This window comes from Galeopterus variegatus, unplaced genomic scaffold, assembly GCF_000696425.1.
Source record: "Galeopterus variegatus unplaced genomic scaffold, G_variegatus-3.0.2 Scaffold2979, whole genome shotgun sequence".
Classification (NCBI taxonomy): domain Eukaryota; kingdom Metazoa; phylum Chordata; class Mammalia; order Dermoptera; family Cynocephalidae; genus Galeopterus; species Galeopterus variegatus.
In genome coordinates, this window is record NW_007729090.1 from 8,445 (window position 1) to 29,196 (window position 20,752).

The 20,752-nt window shown below is 39.8% G+C and overlaps 1 protein-coding gene across 2 annotated transcripts; it reads left to right on the forward strand.

Moving 5' to 3' along the window:
• Window positions 1-1,806: 1,806 nt before the first annotated feature.
• Window positions 1,807-18,582, forward strand: NIPA1 (non imprinted in Prader-Willi/Angelman syndrome 1). Of its 2 annotated transcripts, XM_008583609.1 has the most exons (4): window positions 1,807-1,873; window positions 2,824-2,914; window positions 13,560-13,720; window positions 17,071-18,582. In XM_008583609.1, coding segments are annotated over exons 1-4 (765 nt in total). In that variant the 5' UTR covers window positions 1,807-1,872; the 3' UTR covers window positions 17,583-18,582. The 2 variants fall into 2 exon arrangements, with proteins under 2 accessions (XP_008581831.1, XP_008581832.1); XM_008583610.1 differs by lacking the exon at window positions 2,824-2,914 and having other exon boundaries at window positions 1,843-1,873.
• Window positions 18,583-20,752: the final 2,170 nt, after the last annotated feature.

Sequence of the window (20,752 nt, forward strand, 5' to 3'; positions counted from 1 at the left end):
ACAAAATTTGTTGCTTATAGTTTCTGAGGCTGGGAAGTCCAAAGTCCAGGGATAGATATTTACACCCAGTATTAGTCCATTTGTTGCCTATAACAAAATACCTGAAACTGGGTATTTTATAAAGAAAACAAAATTTGTTGCTTATAGTTTCTGAGGCTGGGAAGTCCAAAGTCCAGGGAACACATCTTCTGAGGGTTTTGGTGGTGGTGACAGTGACCCAGTAGTCTCATATTGCAAAATGGTAGAACAGAGGGAAACATTCTCTCTCCTTTTATAGCCCTCCACACCACACTGCTGACCACCATTGTTAATCCATTCACTATGGCATAGTCCTACTATCTAATCACCTCTTCATGGCCCCAGCTTTCAATGACCATAATAGGATTTTCCACCCTCAACAGTTACAGTGGGGATTTTGCCTGGGGGGTGGGGGGGCCAGAGTATCCAATCTACAGTACACCCCTCACTGTTTTGAAATTAAAATTGTAGTAATGTTGCCAACCCCCGCAAATAATAATAATAAATAAATAAAAATTTTAAAAAGATATCAAATCAGTAGCCTGATCATCCACTTTAAGACAGTAGAATAAAAAGAGCAGCTAAAACACAAAGGAAATGATGAGCGATGAGTAGAAATAAATGAGACACAACAGAAAAATAATAAAGAAAATCAACAAAAACAAAAATTGTCTCTTTGAAAAGAACAATAAAATTGATAAATCTTTAGCTAGACTGACCAAGCAAAAAAAAAAGATTCAAATTACTAAAATGAGGAATGAAAAAGATATTTGCTGTATGGCCTTAAGACAATTTGCAGAAACTTTACATTTATCTCTTAAATACTATATTCATTAGTTATGGTGGTTTTGCTGGGAAACTGGTCCATGGGGCTTCTCACATCAGTATTCTGGACATGGACCTCATGACCTTTCCCTCTTAATTATTCAGCATGCTTTTTGGGGGGTACAGAAACATTCTCTTAAATAGCCACAGTGTGATTACCTCATTCAGGAAATTTAACATTTATTATGTACTAATAGCTGATAACTGTTTTGCAGGGCCCACCACAGGACATTCTTATGCTTAGCTAAACTTTCTGACTCAGAACACCCTGGGCTCAGGGTGGACACAGAAGGACACAGATAGGCATCCCAACGGTGTCAGTTCCTTTTCTTCTGCTGGATCCTGGCAGCAGAGGCAGAGCTGCGGGCCCCACTGGAGGTGTGTCTGTGCCCAGGGGCATTGCACTCAGGAGCCCAAGTGATGAGATCACCATCAGGTGTTCACCAGTCCGGCCCAGTGAGTGTAAGATCTGATGCCCAAGTGGTTGAAAGAAGGGACATATGAGAAAGGTTATAATTATAAAGATTGTGTGACTTGTTTAAGCAGGAAATCATTGAGCCCTATGATAGTAAAATTATCATATAAATAGGTTACAGTAAATGTGCGAGAGGATTGGATGTTAAAAGACTAGATCTCATTTGAAATCGACATAAAGCTCCATTCCAAAGAGTATTTGTGTCTCGTAGTAGCTTACTGAGCCAAAGAAAGCCGATGTATAAAGATCTCATTTGCTTTTTTGGTTCAACCTGTGTTGGTTGCAAAAAAAAAAAAAGTCTTTGCCACTTTTAGTGGTTTCTCATGCTGCTGTTTATAGACTAAAGATTCTTTATAGGGTGAATAAACAGTATGCCATTTATTTTTTCAATTTTAGTTTTCATATAAAATTTTCTCTTTTAAATGTGTAGCTCGTAAACCTATTACTTGCTCACAGAGGTAGCTTGTAAGCCTACTCCCATGACATTTGTATCTAATTCTTTTATAGGTACTTCCTATTTAACAGACGTGGTGTGGTGGGCCGGCACAATTGCAAGTAAGTAGCCTGTGTGGCAGAGTCTGGCCTTTTCCTCTGTTTCTTCAGATCAGTCATTTGTCTGGGCAGGTGGTGGGGTGGGGACGAGCTCATCACACAACCCCTGTTCCCAGGTTCTGAACTCTCCTGAACTCTCATTGGAAGGGAGTGGACGGACGAGTATAGAAGGATGATGAGGAGGAAGGCCCCTCGATTAGCCCTGAATTTACTCCAGGTCACACTGGCTGGCCTGCAGAAACTAAGACAGCACCTGTTCACTGATCTGCAGCCAGACAGTCGGCATTTGGGGAGATCCAGTGTGTGAGGCTGCCTCGTGTGACTCAGCATAGTCCGTGTAACAAAGGGGAGCTTCTTGACTCAGCTTTAAGACCTGTCAAGGTCGTGTGCTGTCCTGTGAGTATAAGTGATAGGATTAGAGTTCAGAGCTCTTGATATATGAAGGACAGTTGTATTAGAGATTTCAGAAATGTCATGTGGTTTATTTGTCACACACTGTCTTCTAGGCAAGACATTCCCTAGCAGATGCTGATTCTGTGCATGGGAGAGCTCCCCGTTAAGCTCTATCTGGTAAAGCGCTGGTGCAGTCCTTTGCAGGTAGCAGCATGTCATTATGGCAGTCGCCTGCCCTACTCAAAGGCACACGGGAAGCTCTGCCCACTTGTCTTAAAACAAGGACATGTTATGGGAGTGGAAATATACTCACTGCCTCTCATGCCAGTCAGTGCATTTCTGTAGGCAGCTGAAACTGCTCACCCAGCTAATTGGACCAGAAGCTGTTCTCTGCCACCATTACCCTCAAACATGCAAGTGACACCCCAGATTTGCTTCCTCACAAGCAATGGAAAGGAAGTAGTCCTTTCAGAGCAGAGCCTTGCAAAATTCAACTCTGTGATCAGTACTGAAGGAGAGCTCTATAAATGCAAGTGGTATCTTTGTGATTCTCTTGGCAGTGGCTGTTGGCCAGATTGGAAACTTCCTGGCTTACACAGCAGTCCCTACGGTCCTGGTGACTCCCCTGGGTGCCCTTGGAGTGCCGTTTGGGTGAGAGCTAAGATTCTGTGTTTTGATATTTAATGTGTAGTTTAGATATAAAAAACTTTTCATTTTAAATGTTTCTCTTAAAATAATAAAAATAAAATTATAGCTGAAGGTAGGTGTTCAGTGTTCCACTCTTTATCATTTATTGTTATCCCTTCAAATGTCATTCTGTGAATTATTAAACTTTCTCTTAGAAATTTGCTTTGGCATATTTTGAATTCTAACATATTCCTGGATAGCCATGAATCTGTTGCTACCACTCTCCTGGTCTTTATCGTGGAAACCTTCTTAAAGACTATAGAGTCTTTTCAGCAAGTTATTCTGAGAAATCATTAAGCAAAATGAGTCTGTCTGTTGGTGTTTTATTTGGATGTTTAGCATCCCTTGCTGGGTGCTGGGCAGCCCCCTACCTCACCCCAGGAAATCACGGAGGTTGAGGCAAATGACATGCAGGCACCAATGAGTGTGAAATAGGGTTTATGATTCATACAGCCAACAGCAAATGGATCCCTTGAGAAGGGCTGTGGTTTCATCCATAGTGAGGCTAGAGCGAGGGGGGTTTGGGGTTTTTCTTGCAGTTTGGGGTGAGCCAGGTGAAGGTTCACCTGTTCAGGCTGGGGCTTGTGTGTTTGGAATTTCTGCCCATACCAGGCCACCAAGGACTCCAGAGATCAGAGTGTGAGCAGGTTTTCTTATCAGTTTGCCCAATGTGGAACAAAGGGGAAAGGGGAGGAGTGGGGACTTGAAGGCTGCCAGCCGTCAAACATCACAAATGGAGTCTCTCTTTATTAACTTGGCTTATTACAAAAATGATTTTGCCAGACATTGATTAAGTAGCTCAACACATATGCTCTCATGAACCTATTTATATTCTGCTATACCTTTGAAGAAATGATAGACAAAGATTGGGTAGAAGAGAAATAAAATCTAAATTTCTCACTCATGGATACATTGGTTTTCTGCCGTATTATAGACAGACCCCAAATCCTTGCAGAGAACTGTGTCTGAGATGGATATGTTTATGTTTACCCCTTAAAGTCACTTAGGCTTTAAAGTTCTGTGGCCTAAAAACCACATATATGTTTTTTACATGTGAAGCTTTGAAAATGTGTTTGTAGCACATTGTTCTTATCCAGATATATGCCTGCTTTCACATGTGGCTTGGTGTTACTTTGCATTTTGGATGGCCCTGGAAAGCTGGGAGGGCACATCAGGGAATCACTCCTCCAGCTTCCCCAACCCATTCCCCAGAGAGATCTTCAGGCAGATAGACAACTGACCCTGTGATCTTTGCATGTGGCACATTTAATGTGCACATATTAAAATGCCTTGACTAGTTAATTTCCTAAAAACTGTTTTCATGTACTTTGTTGATTTAATCATGTCACGAGAAATGTTCACTACTCTGAGTCTTCAGGAGATGATATTCACCCGGATCCTAATAACATTTTTGTAAAAAAGAAAGAATGTTAAAATTAATTTGGAAAAAGCAAACAAAGATATCAAAGTATGCATATGTACTTGTATATATGTATATATATTTTAAAAGAAATTCTAGTCTTTTTTTTTTTTAAAAAGATGACCGGTAAGGGGATCTTAACCCTTGACTTGGTGTTGTCAGCACCACGCTCAGCCAGTGAGCTAACCGGCCATCCCTATACGGGATCCGAACCCGGGGCCTTGGTGTTATCAGCACCACACTCTCCCGAGTGAGCCACGGGCCAGCCCAAGAAATTTTAGTCTTGGGCCGGCCCGGTGGCGCACTGGATAGTGCGCCGCTTGGGAAGCGCGGCGGCGCTCCCGTCCGAGGGTTCGGATCCCACATACAGACCGGCTCCCGCTCACTGGCTGAGCGAGGCGCGGGAGCAACGCCGAGGCTTGCGATCCCGTTGCCGGTCCCCGGTCCGGTACGGGGGCAACACTGAGGGTTGCGATCCGTTGCCGGACACGGAAAAAAGACAAAAAAAAAAAAAAAAAAGAAATTTTAGTCTTGATAATGGGATGAGAATTATATAGAAACAGAAATGAAAAGAATGTGGCACTGCAAAAAAATATATATATATCAGTGAATAGAATAGAGAGCCCCAAAATAGGTCTGCTCTTCTCTGCAAAAGGTTTATTGTATAAAAAGGTAATCATCACAACATAATATGTTTAAAAGAGGTTTAAGAAAACTCTGTTTGGAAATAATTTCCAAATTACAGAAAAGATACAAGATTAAGAAAAATCAAAGTAGCATCCACATCCCCCCTCGTGGACACATCTGTTGGTGACATTGTACCCACTTGCTCCTTCATTTGCTTTCTTTATATCAGGGTTTCTTAACCTTGGCACTGTAGACATTTGAAGCCAAATGATAATTCTTTATTGTTGGGGGCTGTCCTGTGCATTGTAGGATGTTTAGCGGCCTCTACCCACCAGAAGCCGTTAGTACCCAACTCCCCAAAATGTATCCAAACTTTAGCAAATGTCCCCTGGGGGGAACACATCACCTGCAGTTGAGAAACATTGTTATACATGAATGTAGTGTTTGCTCTGTTTTTCATTTTCTGGGTTTTTGGGGATCTGTTTGAGAATAAGTTACATATATCATGATGCTTCAGCCTAAACACATCAATTCGTATTTCCTAAGACTAGAAATATCTTAATAACCACAGCACAATGATCAATTTTGATAAATTTAACCTTAATATACATATATCTAATCTGCTTCCATATTTAAGTTTTGTCAATTGACCACTTATATTATTATCCTTTATGCCATTATTTTTCCTTCTAGTATAAGATCTAGTCTAGGATTGGGGGCTGCATTTAACTGTCATGCCTCTAATCTAAAGGAAAGGATCTTTTTTTTTTTCTTTAATAAATAGTGCTGGTTTTTCTTGAAGAACCAAGAAAAAAAAAATAGTGTTGGGAAAACTGGTATGCAATTTATAGGAACATCAGTGTAAATACTAATCATAGCACCATCAAAATATGATCTGAGTGAATTAAACATTATATGCAGGGTGGCCAAGTATGGAAATACAGCAGTATGGAAATATAGCATTAAATGATTTGTTCCATGACAGTGCATAGTTTGTAAGATGATTTTGCATGATATGGTCAGGTATGTTGTCCCTCATCAGCAAAGCAGAGTTAGTGTGCAATTTAAAGCCCCAGAGCACTAACCAGTGTCTCCATCACTACCTGCCCAAGCTGAGGCCTATAGCCACAGATGACTTGTGTCTCTGATTTTCACTGCACAAATCTGCATCTCTAGCACAACCCAAAGTAAGTAATGCAGAGGTTCATTTTGTAAAAAAGGAGAAAAAAGATGTTTAGCTATGTTTCCAGAGCCCATATAAAAAAATATCTTTTTATTTTCACAACTAAAAAAAACTAGAATCTTTTTCAGATCTTGGAATGACAAGAAGTTCTGAAGTTTGAAGCAATAAAAGTTAAAAGGTTAATTTTCTACAATAAAAAAATAGAATGGGAAAAATACTTAAGTCAAATACAGTGGTCCTGGGCTGGCCTGTGGCTCACTCGGGAGAGTGCAGTGCTGATAACACCAAGACCACAGGTTCGGATCCCATATAGGGATGGCCGGTTAGCTCACCTAGGAGAGCGTGGTGCTGACCACACCAAGCCAAGGGTTAAGATCCCCTTACCGGTCATCTTTAAAAAAAGAATACAGTGGTCCCCCTTTCTCCACAGTTTCACTTTCTGCGGTTTCAGTTACCCATGATGTAGTATAATAAGATATTTTGAAAGAGAGAGACTGCATTCACATAACTTTTATTACAATGTATTGTTATCATTTTTTTTTCCTTTTTGTCTTTTTTACTGACCAGTGACGGGATCGCAACCCTCAGTGTCGCGCCCGTACCGGGGACCGGCAACGGGATCGCAACCCTCGGTGTTGCGCCTGCACCGCACTCAGTTGTTATCATTATTCTATTTTTTATTATTGTTGTTAATCTCTTACTATGCCTAACTTATGAATTAAACTTTATCATAGGTATTATGCTTAGGAAATAACAGTATATACAAGGTTTGGTACTATCTGCAGTTTCAGGCATCAACTGGGGGTCTTGGAATGTATTTCCTGGAGATAAGGGGGGACTACTGTATGACAGTGATTAAAGCTATGTTATAAAAAATTTCTTCAAATTGATAAGAATAAATATGAAAATCTCAATAGATATAATGGCCAAGGACAAGAACTGCCAATTCATACATAGGAAAATACATTTATTCCACTAATGTTAAACCTAATTTTCAATAAAATGTATATAAACAACCAGGTATAATAAATACTTGTGCACTTAGTAAATATCTGAAAGATAATAAGAATATTAGAAAGGGTGTCTGATAAATAAAGAAGGTAAATATAAAAAACTATATAATTGTTCTTTCTTTTCTCAGTTTCTTAATAGACAAAATTATATACAGTAATAATTATAATAATGTATTTTGGGGTTATTTTATTTTTACACACACATAAAGGAGGAAGAAGAAATAGAGCTATATAGGAGTATGGTGGTCATCATCATCATCATCATCATTATTATTATTTTATTTATTCATTTTTTTGGTGGCAGGACAGTACAGGGATTGAATCCTGGACCTTGGTGACAGCACCACACTCTAACCAACTGAGCTAGCCAACCAGCACCAGGAGTAACATTATTATATCTCACTGGAGTGAAGTTAGTATCAATCTGAAATGTATTCTGAGAAACCACTAGGAAAATAACTCAAAAAAAGTGTAGTGAAAAACTCACTAAAAGAATTAAAATGTTATACTGAAAATATTCACTTAATGCAAAAGAAAACAGTAAATGAGGAATAAGGGAATAAAAACAAAACAAAACAAAATATGTAAAAAAGAAAAAGTAAAATTGTAGGCATAATTCTAACTATCAATAAAAACATAAAATGTCTGGGGCCGGCCCGGTGGCGCACTGCTACAGTGCACCGCTTGGGAGTGTGGCGGCGCTCCCGCCGAGGGTTCAGATCCCACATACAGACCAGTTCCCGCTCACTGGCTGAGCGAGGTGCGGGCGCAGCACCAAGGGTTGCGATCCCGTTGCCGGTCCCGGTCTGGTACGGGCGTGACACTGAGGGTTGCGATCCGTTGCCGGACACGAAAAAAAGACAAAAAGACAAAAAGACAAAAAAAAAATTAAATGTCAGTAGATTAAACAGTCCAATCAAAAAGCAGAGATTGTGAGGCTAGATTAAAAAAATAATATCTAGCTATATGCTTTTATGGGAGAGACACTTTAAATTCAAAGATACAAATAGGTTGAAAATAAAAGAAAGTTGCTGTGGATTGGATGTCCCCCACAAAACTCACTGAAGCTTGACTCCCATTATAGCAATGCTAAGAGGGTGAGAAATCCAATTATGGTAATTGGAAGGTGGGGCCTTTAAGAGGTGATTAGATTGAGAATGGGTTAATCCATTGATTGTTTAATGGTTGGTCATGGATGTGGTTCTGACAACTTTAAAATGGAGAGCAAGTGAGGAGCTTAGCTCTCTTGCTCAGCCATTCACCATGTGATAGCCTGCATTGCTGTAGAGTCACCACCATGAAGGTCCTCACCAGATGCGTGCCCTAGACATTGGACTTCCCAGCCACTGAGGTGTAAGAAATAAATTTCATTTTCTTATCAATTACCCAGTTTCAGGTATTCTGTTAGAAGCAACAGAAATGGATTAATATAGAAGGAAAAGAGATGTGTTGACAATAACCATAAGAAAGCTGGACAAACTATATATTAGACAAAATACATAGTAAAACAATGTTATCAGAGATAAAACAATGTTTTATAATGACAAAATGGTCAATCCATCAGGAAGACATGACAATTATAAACCAATATGCACCTAAAAACAGAGCTTGAAAACATATGAAGCAAAACCTGACCAAATAAAGAGAAAAATAGACAACCACCTAGACAGAACAGGTATCTATAGAACACTCCACCCAACAACAGCAGAATATACCTTTTTTCCAAGTTCACATGGAACATTCTCCAGGATAGACCATATGCTGGGTAATAAAAAAATCATCAATTAGTTCGAAAGGACTGAAGTCATACAAGGTACTTTTTCTGATCACAATGGAATTAGAAAGCAAAATCAGTGAAATTTGTGAAATTCACAAATATGTGGAAATTAAGCAGCTCATTACTAAATGACCAATGGGTCAAAGGATAAATTACCAGGGTAATTAGAAAACATGTTGAGATGAATAAAAGTGAAGAGACAACATGCTAAAACTCATAGGATTCAGCTAATGCTGTATGCAGAGAGCATTTTTAAAAATGCCAACATTTTAAAAAAGAAAAGATCTCAAATCAATGACTTAACCTTCCATCTTAAGTCACTGGAAAAAGAGGGCAAACTAAACCCAAAGCAAGAAAAAGGAAGGAAGTAATAAAGATTACACTGCAATGAATGAAATAGACAATAGAAAAATAATACAGAAAAATGTCAACACCAAAAGTTTGTTCTTTGAAAAGACCCACAAAATCGATAAACCTTTAGCTAAACTGACAAAGCAAAAAAGAGTGAAGACTGAAATTACTAAAATCAGAAATGAAGAGACATTACTACCAACTATACAGAAATGAAAGAATTATAAGCAAATAATATGAACAACTGTATGCCAACAAATTAGATAACTTAGGTGAAATAGACACATTCCTAGAAAGATACAAACTACTGAAATTGTTTCAAGAGGAAATAGAAAATGTGAATAGACCTATAACATGTAAAGAGATAGAATTAGTTAGTAATCAAAAAACTTTCAACAAAGAAAATCCCAGGCACATATGGTTTCATTGGTGAATTCTACCAAACATTTAAAGAATACCAATTCTTTACAAACTCTTCCAAGAAATAGTAGAGGAGGGAACCCATCCCAATTCACTCTATGAAGCCATGTTACCTTGGTAACAAAACCAAACATTACAAGAAAACTACAAACCAATTCTCTTATGAATACAGATGGAGAAATCCTCAACCAAATACTAGCCAATTGAATCCAGCAATATGTAAAAAATATATAAAATATATACACACTATGGCCAAGAGGGATTTATCACAGTAATGTAATATACCACATCAATAGAATAAAGGATAAATACCACATGATCATCTCAGTAGACACAGAAAAAAATCATTTTATAAAATTCAACACCCCTTCATGATGAAAACACTCAATATGCTAGGAATAGGAAGTAACCTCCTAAACTGGCAAAGGCCTCCATGAAAACCCCCCAGTTAACGTCATACATAATGGTGAAAAATTGGATGCTTTCCCCCTGAGATCAGGAACAAGGGAAAACCATCCATGTTCACGACCTCTATTCAGTTTTGTACTGAAGGTTATAGCCAGGATACTTAGGCAAGAAAAAGAAACAAAAGGCATCCAGATTGGAAAGGAAGAAGTCAAACTATCTTTGTTGACAGAAGACATGATCTTATATGTAGAAAATCCTAAGGAATCCACTAAGAAACTTTTAGAACTAATAAAAAAATGTTCAGCAAGGTTGCTGGATACAAGATCAATATACAAAAACCATTGTATCTATATAGAGTAGCAGTGAGCAAACCAACATATAACTAAGAAAACACTTTCATATAATAGCACCAAAACAAATGAAATAATTAGGAATAAATTTAACAAAAGGTGCAGAACTTATATTCTGAAAACTGTAAAAATGTTCCTTTTTTTTTCCTTTTCTTTTGGCAGCTGGCTGGTAAGGGAGTCCAAATCCATGACCTTTGTGTTAAGGCTGCACTTTAACTAACTGAGCTAATGGTCCAGCCTATAAAAACATTCTTGAAAAATGTTAAAGACCTGACTAAATGGGCCATATTCACAGATCAGAAGAATTAATATTGTTAAGATGGCAGTACTACCAAATTCATCTACAAATTCAGTGCATCCTTTATCAGAATTCCGGCTGACTTGTTTGCAGAAATTGAAAAACTGATTCTAAAATTCATAGTGATATTTATGAATATCAGAATAGCTAAAAAAATTTGAAAAATAAAAACAAAGTTGGAGGACTCCCATTTCCTGATTTCAAAATTTACTACAAAACTTTAGTAATCAAAACAGTGTGATACTGGGATAAGGATAGACATGTAAATCAATAGAATATAATTGAGATTCCAGATATAAACCCTCACATTTATAGTCAATTGATTTTTGTCAGGGGTGCCAAGACAATTCAGGAGAAAGAAGAATTTTCAACAAATGGTGCTGAGCCAACTTGATATACATATGCAAATGAATGAAGCTGTACTCCTACCTCATGCCGTGTACAAAAGTTAACTAGAAATTGATCAAAGACCTAAATATAAGAGCTAAAAGTAGGGCCGGCCCCGTGGCTCACTCGGGAGAGTGCGGTGCTGACAACACCAAGGCCACGAGTTCGGATCCTATATAGGGATGGCCGGTTTGCTCACTGGGTGAGCGTGGTGCTGACAACACCAAGTCAAGGGTTAAGATCCCCTTACTGGTCATCTTTTTAAAAAAAAAAAAAAAAAGAGCTAAAAGTATAAAACTCTTTGAAGAAAATATAGGTGTAAATTTTTGTGACCTTGGACTAGGGAATGGTTTTTTAGATATGACATGTAAGCACAAGCAGTAACAGTCAATAACAAAAAGATTAATTGGGCATCATCAAAATCTAAAACTTCTGAGCTTCAAAGGATACCATCAAGAAAGTGAGAAGACAACTCATAGAATGGGAGAAAAAATTCCAAATTATACATCTGATAAGGGTCTTGTATGAGGGTACTTCAAAAAGTTTATGGAAAGATTTGTACTGTCTTTCAATTGTATTTTCCATGAACTTCATATTTAGAATATATAAAAACTCTTACTACTCATCAATAAAAAGATAAGTAACCCAATTAAAAATGGGTACTGCTCTCTGGTATTTTACAATGGAGTAAGAGGTGACTTGGCCTCCTGGTCCAGGCTTACTCCCGCCTCTCTGGTTTTGTGCATGGTGGCCCCTGCCCATTGGCATAGCCTGCCTATCATCCACCTCTTGCTTTGTGAGCTTCCTACTTCTCTAGTTTCCACTTCTCTTCACAACTTCGTGGAGCCTCTCAATTTAACATCCACTCATGTACTCATATCTTTTGTTGGTTCTTTCAATGATGTTTTGTATTTCCACAACTACACTGCAAAGGGCTCCTTGAAGACAAGGCTGTTTAGGGACAGGGACATAATGTAGTATGGTGGGAAGATGGTAGTTTTGGCCTTCTGTGTGTGTCATCGCTGTGGTTTATCTGTTGGCTTTGTGGCTTAGGTTCAATGCTGATACTTGCTGAGGCTGTTTCTTCATCTGTAAAATGAAGATTCAAGGAAATGGTCCAGTACATACCTGGGCCTGGAGTGCCCTCCTTCTGGATGTTCATGTTTCCCAAGTGTCTTTCGCATAAACACCAGTAAAATGAGAATGTCCAGTATCGTGACTTACTGAAAGCCCAGGTTTTCCAGTTCAGATTGTTTACTGATGTTATATAGGGAAATGAGAGAAGAAACACATTACACACCTAAACATTATAGATGCTTTATAAAGAGTACTTTTTTTTGCATTAAAATAGCAATGTGACTGTATTTTTTCTGTTTGTGCACTTGTTACTTGATTTTAACTTCAGTGTCTTTATCATATATTAATTGTAATTATTTTGACAATTTTTGTACCCTTTTTTCCCACTTGGCCTAGTTTTTTTTTTTTTTTTTTTTTCCTTTTTGTCTTTTTTCGTGACCGGTAATGGGATCGCAACCGGTAACGGGATCGCAACCCTCGGTGTCGCGCCCGCACCGCGCTCAACCAGTGAGCAGACCGGTCTCTATATGAGATCTCAACCCTCGTCGGGAGCGCCGCCGCACTCCCAAGCACTGCACTCTACCAAGTGCGCCACCGGGCCAGCCCTTGGCCTAGGTTTTTTGATTGTTTGCTTTTTTTTTTTTTTTTTTTGGTCAATCATAAAACTGCTTTTCCTACTTTGGTATATTTCATACCTTCCAAAATACTAACAAGACTGTCATTTACTATATAGTGGTTATCATGGAATTGGTATGAAAATTCTATTTGTATTTAAATAACAATTTTAATAAATTTCTAATTTTTTCTTTTCCTTTTTTCTTTTTGGCAGCTGGCTGGTACAGGGATTAAACCCTGGACCTTGGTGTTATCAGCATCACGCTCTAACCAACTGAGCTAACTAGCCAGCCCCCTAATTTTTTCTATTCTTAAAAAGTAAATTAAGAATAAAATATGGCTATAAAGAAAATGTGGTTTTTCGGGGCCGGCCCGGTGGCGCACTGGATAGTGCGCCGCTTGGGAAGCGCGGTGGCGCTCCCGCCCGAGGGTTCGGATCCCATATACAGACCGGTTCCCGCTCACTGGCTGAGCGAGGCGCGGGAGCAACACCAAGGGTTGCAATCCCGTTGCCGGTCCCCGGTCCGGTACAGGGGCAACACTGAGGGTTGCGATCCGTTGCCAGACACAGAAAAAGACAAAAAAAAAGAAAATGTGGTTTTTCTAGACAAGCTATCTGTAATTAGTAGGAATAGATCGAATGGTTTGATTTAAATTTTAATGATTCCTCTCTTTTATTGAAGGTCCATTTTAGCTTCTTATCTTCTGAAGGAGAAGCTCAACATCTTGGGCAAGTTGGGATGTCTGCTGAGCTGCGCAGGCTCTGTCGTGCTCATCATCCACTCCCCGAAGTCCGAGAGTGTGACCACACAGGCCGAGCTGGAGGAGAAACTGACCAATCCAGGTGACTCCTCTCTAGCACACTGGCAGGAGAGCTTGCCTGGGGGTCTTGACTTCTGTGGCTCTCAATTAGCAGTGGTGGACATAGCAACAGAAACAGCTGTGAAACTTGAAAAGAGACTCATAGTAAATTTAGCCAAGACTATATTTCCCTGTAGTGTTTTATCCCTAAGTACTTAGCATTGTGATATTCATATTCTCCCATGAAAGTCAACGTATTTCCAATACTGTGAGAAATGAAAGTACAGTGTTATAACACCAAGGTCAAAGGTTCAGATCCCCTTACCAGCCAATTGTGTGTCCCCCCCACCCCTGCCCCCAAACAAAAAAAGTACAAAGACATGAGAAAAAGACCAGAACTCGACAATAGTGTCCTGAAGAATTTACTTTACATAATTTCCAGAAGAATATACCCAAAGGCTTATTACGTTTTGGTAAATGTGATGTTACCAATATATTCAGGTTCTGACTTACTTGTGCAAAGAAATATCCAATTTGAATATCACCATAAAAATTTGGTTTAAAGATATAATGGTAGCAAAAAGCTTTTTCTTTTTAACATGAAAACCTTTTTTTCTAAAAACCTGGAATATAAAATGTTATTATTCTAGCCACTTAATTTATTAGATTAAATGTTTCCTAATTAAAAAAAAAAGTTTTCTTTCTAAAGGTAAAAACAACAGAATAAAGTTTTGTCAGATACTTGCCTCAGAAGAAATTTCAATCAGCACTTGTTTATATTTCTGAAACCCTTGGCATGTGATATGTGATCTCTGGTATTCAGAGTAAACGTGGAAGTTTCTCTAAAAAGAGAATCACATAAAAGAGCATCACGTGTGCTCGGTGATGCTGCCACCCCCAGAGAGTGATAGCTAGTCCTTCAGGGCAAAAAAATATTGTATTCTTTTAATGTGTAAATCATGGATATATATCCAATACATAAATACATAAATAGATGTGATATTAAAATTTCATGGGAGTGATTAGGAGAGAGAAGTGCAGGATGGTTCTTTAGGAGGGAGGATGATGAAAAAGCTGTTGAGAAATGGTGATATAAAGTAAGAGTCACAAAGCTGAGGGGCATCTGGCTGCCTGCTCTATAGATAAAGAATAAAAAATTGAGGTTGAACGCAGGAAAATAGAGATTTTCTCGGACATGGGTTTTTCTTTCCAAGCTGCTCAGTTCTCCTGTTGCTGCTGGGGTTCTTTGTCCACGTGCCCCTCTGGCTGGTGTGCCCAATCTGCCCCCGTCTGCCTGCTTGGCTGCTGCCCACCTTTTCCTCCTGCTCCTCTGCACTCACTGCCTGCCTTTGGGCACGAGCTCTCATATCCCTCTTTCCCCCTGCCACTGCCTTCCCTAGCCATTGTGCTGCCTGGGACCCTTCTGAAATGTAATTCCATTATGTCCCTTCCTGGCTTCAAAGCCCTTTGCAACCCCCCTTCCCAAATTGCTCCATACTCGGGACCTGCTCCTTCTCCTGATGCTACGCCTGCACACTTGCATTCAAGCTGCTTCTTATCATCTGCCGATCCCCCATCATGCCCCAGTTTGGTAGTATTTTGTGTTTGCATGTGCCAATCTCTCTGCCCTTCATTGCGCCTCCACAGCTTGTAGGTCAAGCTCCCAGGCAGCTTTCAACTGTCCTCCCAGTGTCCCTTCCCTATGGAGTCTTCCTAAACCCTTCTCCAGAGCAGGACCCTATAGTTCCTTTTTCTTACCTTTGGGAGCAGGGGTCCTACTACCTGCTTGCTGTTCTGCACGCCCACACTTGCTTTTGCTGGTGTGCATGTCCACACTTGCTGATGTGTGTGTCCACACTTGCTGGTTTGCATGTCCACACTTACTGGTTTGCTTATACACACCTGCTGGTTTGCGTGTCCACACTTGCTGGTTTGCTTATCCACACCTGCTGGTTTATGTGTCCACATTTGCTGTTTTGTGCGTCCACACTTACTGGTCTGCATATCCATACTTGTTGTTCTGTGCGTCCACGCTTGCTTTTGCCAGTTTGTGTGTCCACACTTGCTGGTTTACATGTCCACACTGTTGGTTTGTGTATCCGTACTTGCTGGCTCGCATGTCCACACTTTCTGGTTTGCTTGTCCACACCCACTGTTCTTCGTGTCCACACTTGCTATTTTGTGTGTCCACGCTTGCTGGTTGGCATGTCCAGGCAGTTTCCAGCCTTGTTAGGTCCAGTGCCCTCTTTACAAACTGGAAATGAAATTCATGTAAAATATAACCTCCTCGTGCACATAATTTCAAAGCCATCAATATAAAGGAGAAATAGCAAGATAGTACTTTATAATATGTAAATGCTCAGGTACAACTACAGGAGAAGGCAGATTGAAGCCACAGACCCTGCACCATGCATGGAGTTACTGAGAATCTGGCAGCTGCAGGTAGATGCTGATGTGAGCGGTTGTGTTATTGACTCACACAATCGGGGGGTCTTGCCATCAGCAATATGATGAAGTTCTGATCAAAGAAAGAAAAATCCTCCCTCATTTTATGTGAAAGTTGCTTTTCTGAAAAATCTAGTGTATATTAAGTCCATGCAAATGTTACTTTGTTGTATATATCAAATAGGTTTTAGGCTCTGATTATAATAAACATATTTTTCATCTAAAAGTCCAAGGAGACATTCAGAAATTGTGAGGAAAATGGGATAATTTTTGGTCATATGGGGCTGTCTGCACATTCCTCTACCCACCACATTCAGCCCCCAATTATTATCATTGCAACAGCCACACATTGCCCACAGCTTTCCCGATTTTCCTTAAGATTCCCCCACCCCATGCCCGCAGCACTGTCGTCTGTGATAGGCATTCAGTAAGGCTTTGCTGAGTGGACTCTAAAGTAAGAAAAACCCATTTGTGAATGGCTTTTTAAAAAAAAAACCAAAGCATCCACAAATGACTTTTATTGTTACAACAATGGTACTAATATGGGACCAAGTAAACATTTAGGAGCTATGAATGTTTTAGTGGTGAAAATAATGATGGGGAGGGCCGGCCCGTGGCTCACTCGGTAGAGTGCGGTGCTGATAACACCAAGGCCCCGGGTTCGGATCCCATATAGGGATGGCCGGTTCGCTCACTGGCTGAGCGTGGTGCTGACAACACCAAGTCAAGGGTTAAGATCCCCTAACCGGTCATCTTTAGAAAAAAAAAAAAAAATAATAATGATGGGGATAACTTTTGTGGAATGAAGTCAGTGGATCTGGTAAACTGAAGCCAGAGCACTGAGATGCCTGCCTGCCCCCCAGCGCCATCCCCACAACAGAGGTGGAACATGGGTGGGGGTGCAGGCGCTGACTGGGTGACGCCGGCCCCATGCCACCTGTTTTCCAGTGTTTGTGGGCTACCTGTGTATCGTGCTGCTCATGCTGCTGCTGCTGATATTCTGGATTGCTCCGGCCCACGGGCCCACCAACATCATGGTCTACATCAGCATCTGCTCCTTGCTGGGGAGCCTCACCGTGCCTTCCACCAAGGGCATCGGGCTGGCAGCCCAAGACATCGTGCATAACAACCCATCTAGCCAGCGAGCCCTGTGCCTGTGCCTGGTGCTGCTGGCCGTGCTGGGCTGTAGCATCATCGTCCAGTTCAGGTACATCAACAAGGCGCTGGAGTGCTTCGACTCCTCGGTGTTTGGGGCCATCTACTATGTCGTGTTCACCACACTGGTCCTGCTGGCCTCTGCCATCCTCTTCCGCGAGTGGAGCAATGTGGGCTTGGTGGACTTCCTGGGAATGGCCTGCGGATTCACCACTGTCTCCGTGGGGATCGTCCTCATACAGGTGTTCAAAGAGTTCAATTTCAACCTTGGGGAGATGAACAAATCTAACGTGAAAACAGACTAGGATGTAGCTGGGGCTTGAGTGGCTCAAGCAGCAGACACAGGAGCTGGTTTTTGGTCCTGACTGCATGTAAAGTGGGAGAGACCTTTGATAACTGGTGGTAGAGTTGCCTGTGTACTAAGGGGTGGTCTTGAGATGGTGGGGGATACAGCTCAGGACCAGAGTGGGGGCCCAGCTCTCTGCAGCCCCAAATTGCCCAGTAATTGCCTGAATGTCATCTCTCTCTAAGGAGATGAATCTAATATTCATTTCCATTTCCCTGGAAGCTTTCATGAATACTTTTTCCTTTAAAAACATTTTAACATTATTTAAACAGAAAATAAAGGTGGGCTCTTTGTTGTTAGTCTTTGCAGGAGAGCAGATATTCTTACTTAGAATATTACTTTGGAAGTAGGAAAAATCATTGTCTTGAAATCTGGCTCTGTGCAGTAAACACGTCTGTAGTTCTGTTAGTTTGTGTAAAGCATGTATACATTCAGGTATGCCATCAAAATAAGAGGTATATAAATTGAATTGTTTTTAATCCACTAACAAGTTGACTCCCCCTGCCCATCCTAAGAAGTTTTAATAGCAAATAGAGGAGTTTATGAACATGATGCAGGGTTCCATTGGCAGAATGACTTTTCAGTAGCTCAAATCAATTTCAGTGCCTTTATCACTTGAATTATTCACTTAATTTGACTATTACTGTGTGTATGTTCTCTTAGGTTAGAATAATGCAACTTCCTTGACTACAGTTTAATATTTCAATATTTAAACTATAAATGTGTAAAGCAGTTAGAAATAATAGTATATCCTTTGGAAGATAGGACTAAACATACATTAGAGCAAATTGATCCGTGTAGCATGTAGTTACTGTACAGTTCAAGATAATTGATCTAATTAGCATGAGGTATTTTATTTATGTTCATTCTGTGTAACTGGGATCCAGTATCAAATATATCCACATTCTCTTTCAGCAAGCATTTATGACCATTCAGAAGAAATAAATTATTTAACTTGATAATGAAGGTGTTAAATGAGAGAGTAACTATTTAGTAGGACATATATGAAGGTACTTCAAGAAGTTCATGGAAAAACAGAATTAGAAAGAAAGAAGGAAAGAAAGACCACAGTAGTGCATTGGACTTCCAGAGGGAAAGAACATTCCTGGGACTACAAAATGGAGTGGGGGCGAAAGGGGGAGGGAGAAGGAGGTTGGGGATAATTGGGTGGGGGATATGTGGTACAAATGCAATTTGTGGTGATGGGTATGCTGCCAGTATGAATCTGGCCCTCACATCATGAGCACGAGGGGAGACAATCAGCTTTGTATCTCATGAATATTCATAACCAATAAAAAAATAGAATTCAAAGATAATATGAATCTTTCCATGAACTTTTTGAAAGATGAGATTTAGTAAAATATGTGAAATAGAACATGAAATTTAATAATACCCAATTAAAATTACTCACTAAGAAAAAAATGGGGCCGGCCTGTGGCTCACTCGGGAGAGTGCGGTGCTGATAACACCAAGGCCACGGGTTCGGATCCCATAGAGGGATGGCCGGTTGGCTCACTGGGTGAGCGTGGTGCTGACAACACCAAGTCAAAGATTGAGATCCCCTTACCGGTCATCTTTAAAAAAAAAGAAAAAGAAAAAAATGTTTTTGCAGGCAAAAAGAACATTTCTAAAGTAAAGACCCAAGGAATAGTTCCCTAAATGTTGAACAAAGATGCTAAATAAAGCGAGACTAGTTTTACATGGAGCTGAAAATACCTTTACGAGTTAAAAGTACATGTGATGATCAAGCGTTGTCAGTGATTTGTAAACTAAGAGCAGCAACAAAATTATTAAGAATTTAAAAAAATGTTTTATCGACTGACAGTTAACAAATGCTTAAAAAGTTCATTACTCTTTTCATCAGCTCTTGAAGATTTGATTTTTATCATCAGCATTTTTAGGAATATAGGCCTTAATTTATTGAACTGAACTTTCTGAAAATGTAATGTAGTAGTATCAATACACTTTTAGGCATAAAAATAGGTTCCTAGGTCAGGAGTTTGAGATATTCAAAGAAAACGTGGCTATACAAGCATAATGACAAGATTTACACGTCATATGGAAATTATCATGATTATTTTGCTACAGTTTACGTGTGAAGCTTAGTTTAAATGCATCTATTGGTGTACCTTATATTTTAATCCACAATTATACCATGGATACTTAGAGGTGATGTTTTCTTGATGATCTTTCCTATGATTTTTCTGGAGTAAAACAAAATCTCCAAGTATTAATAGCTTTTCTCTTGAAGGTAATGGTCCTCAAACAGTTAGGATCTCCCAGTTTTACATGTGTTCAGCATTACTTTGGTAGCATTCACAGCTTTTCTTCCAGTGGAACAAAGTTCATATTATCCATTATTTTTCAAGTGTATGACACTAGCCTCAAAGTAAAATGACATGACCAGTGGAGCAACAGTTTAATTTTCGAGTTTAACATAGAGCATATAACCACTGATTTAATAGTATTTATTTTACAAATTTATGTTTTTATAATTCATTTGGAAATGCAAAGAAAAAAAGCCCTGAAGCGAGAGATTTGGGGGAGGGCCTAGAATGGGGTCTCTTATTGGTCTTTCTAAAAGTAAACGCATGTGAAACAATTTCATTATTTTACTATTCTTTGGGTTTTGTCTCTGATATAACTAAGAAAAGAATGCCTACCGTATAGTTGTTTTCAAGCCCTCTCTAAAATCAAAGGTTTGGGATCATAATTTGCAGGTTTGCTCTTGATAGAGACTGAAATAGGCTGCTTCTCTCCTCTTCTACTTGGACAATGCCTTGTTTTCTCATCCAGATCTTCTTGTTTGTGAGGATTGGTTCCTGTTCTGCTCACTGATCAAGTCTAGGGCCAATTACAGATTTTAACCCAAACCCTGCACCAGGAGATCACCATGGAGCATTCTTCTGGTCTGCAAAGCCCTCCATCTCTGTGGAGAAGGTTCTGGAGCAGGAGGGCCATCTGCTCCCTGGCATACATGGAGTGCAGTCCTGACCGTTGTGGGACTGTTGCGAAGGAATTGAGGCCTTGTGGCCTTGCTCATCACGGAGACTGTCATTACAGTCCTTTCCTATTAGAGCGTTAGTGAAATACGAATGTACTTCAAAAAGTTCATGAAAAGATTTGTTT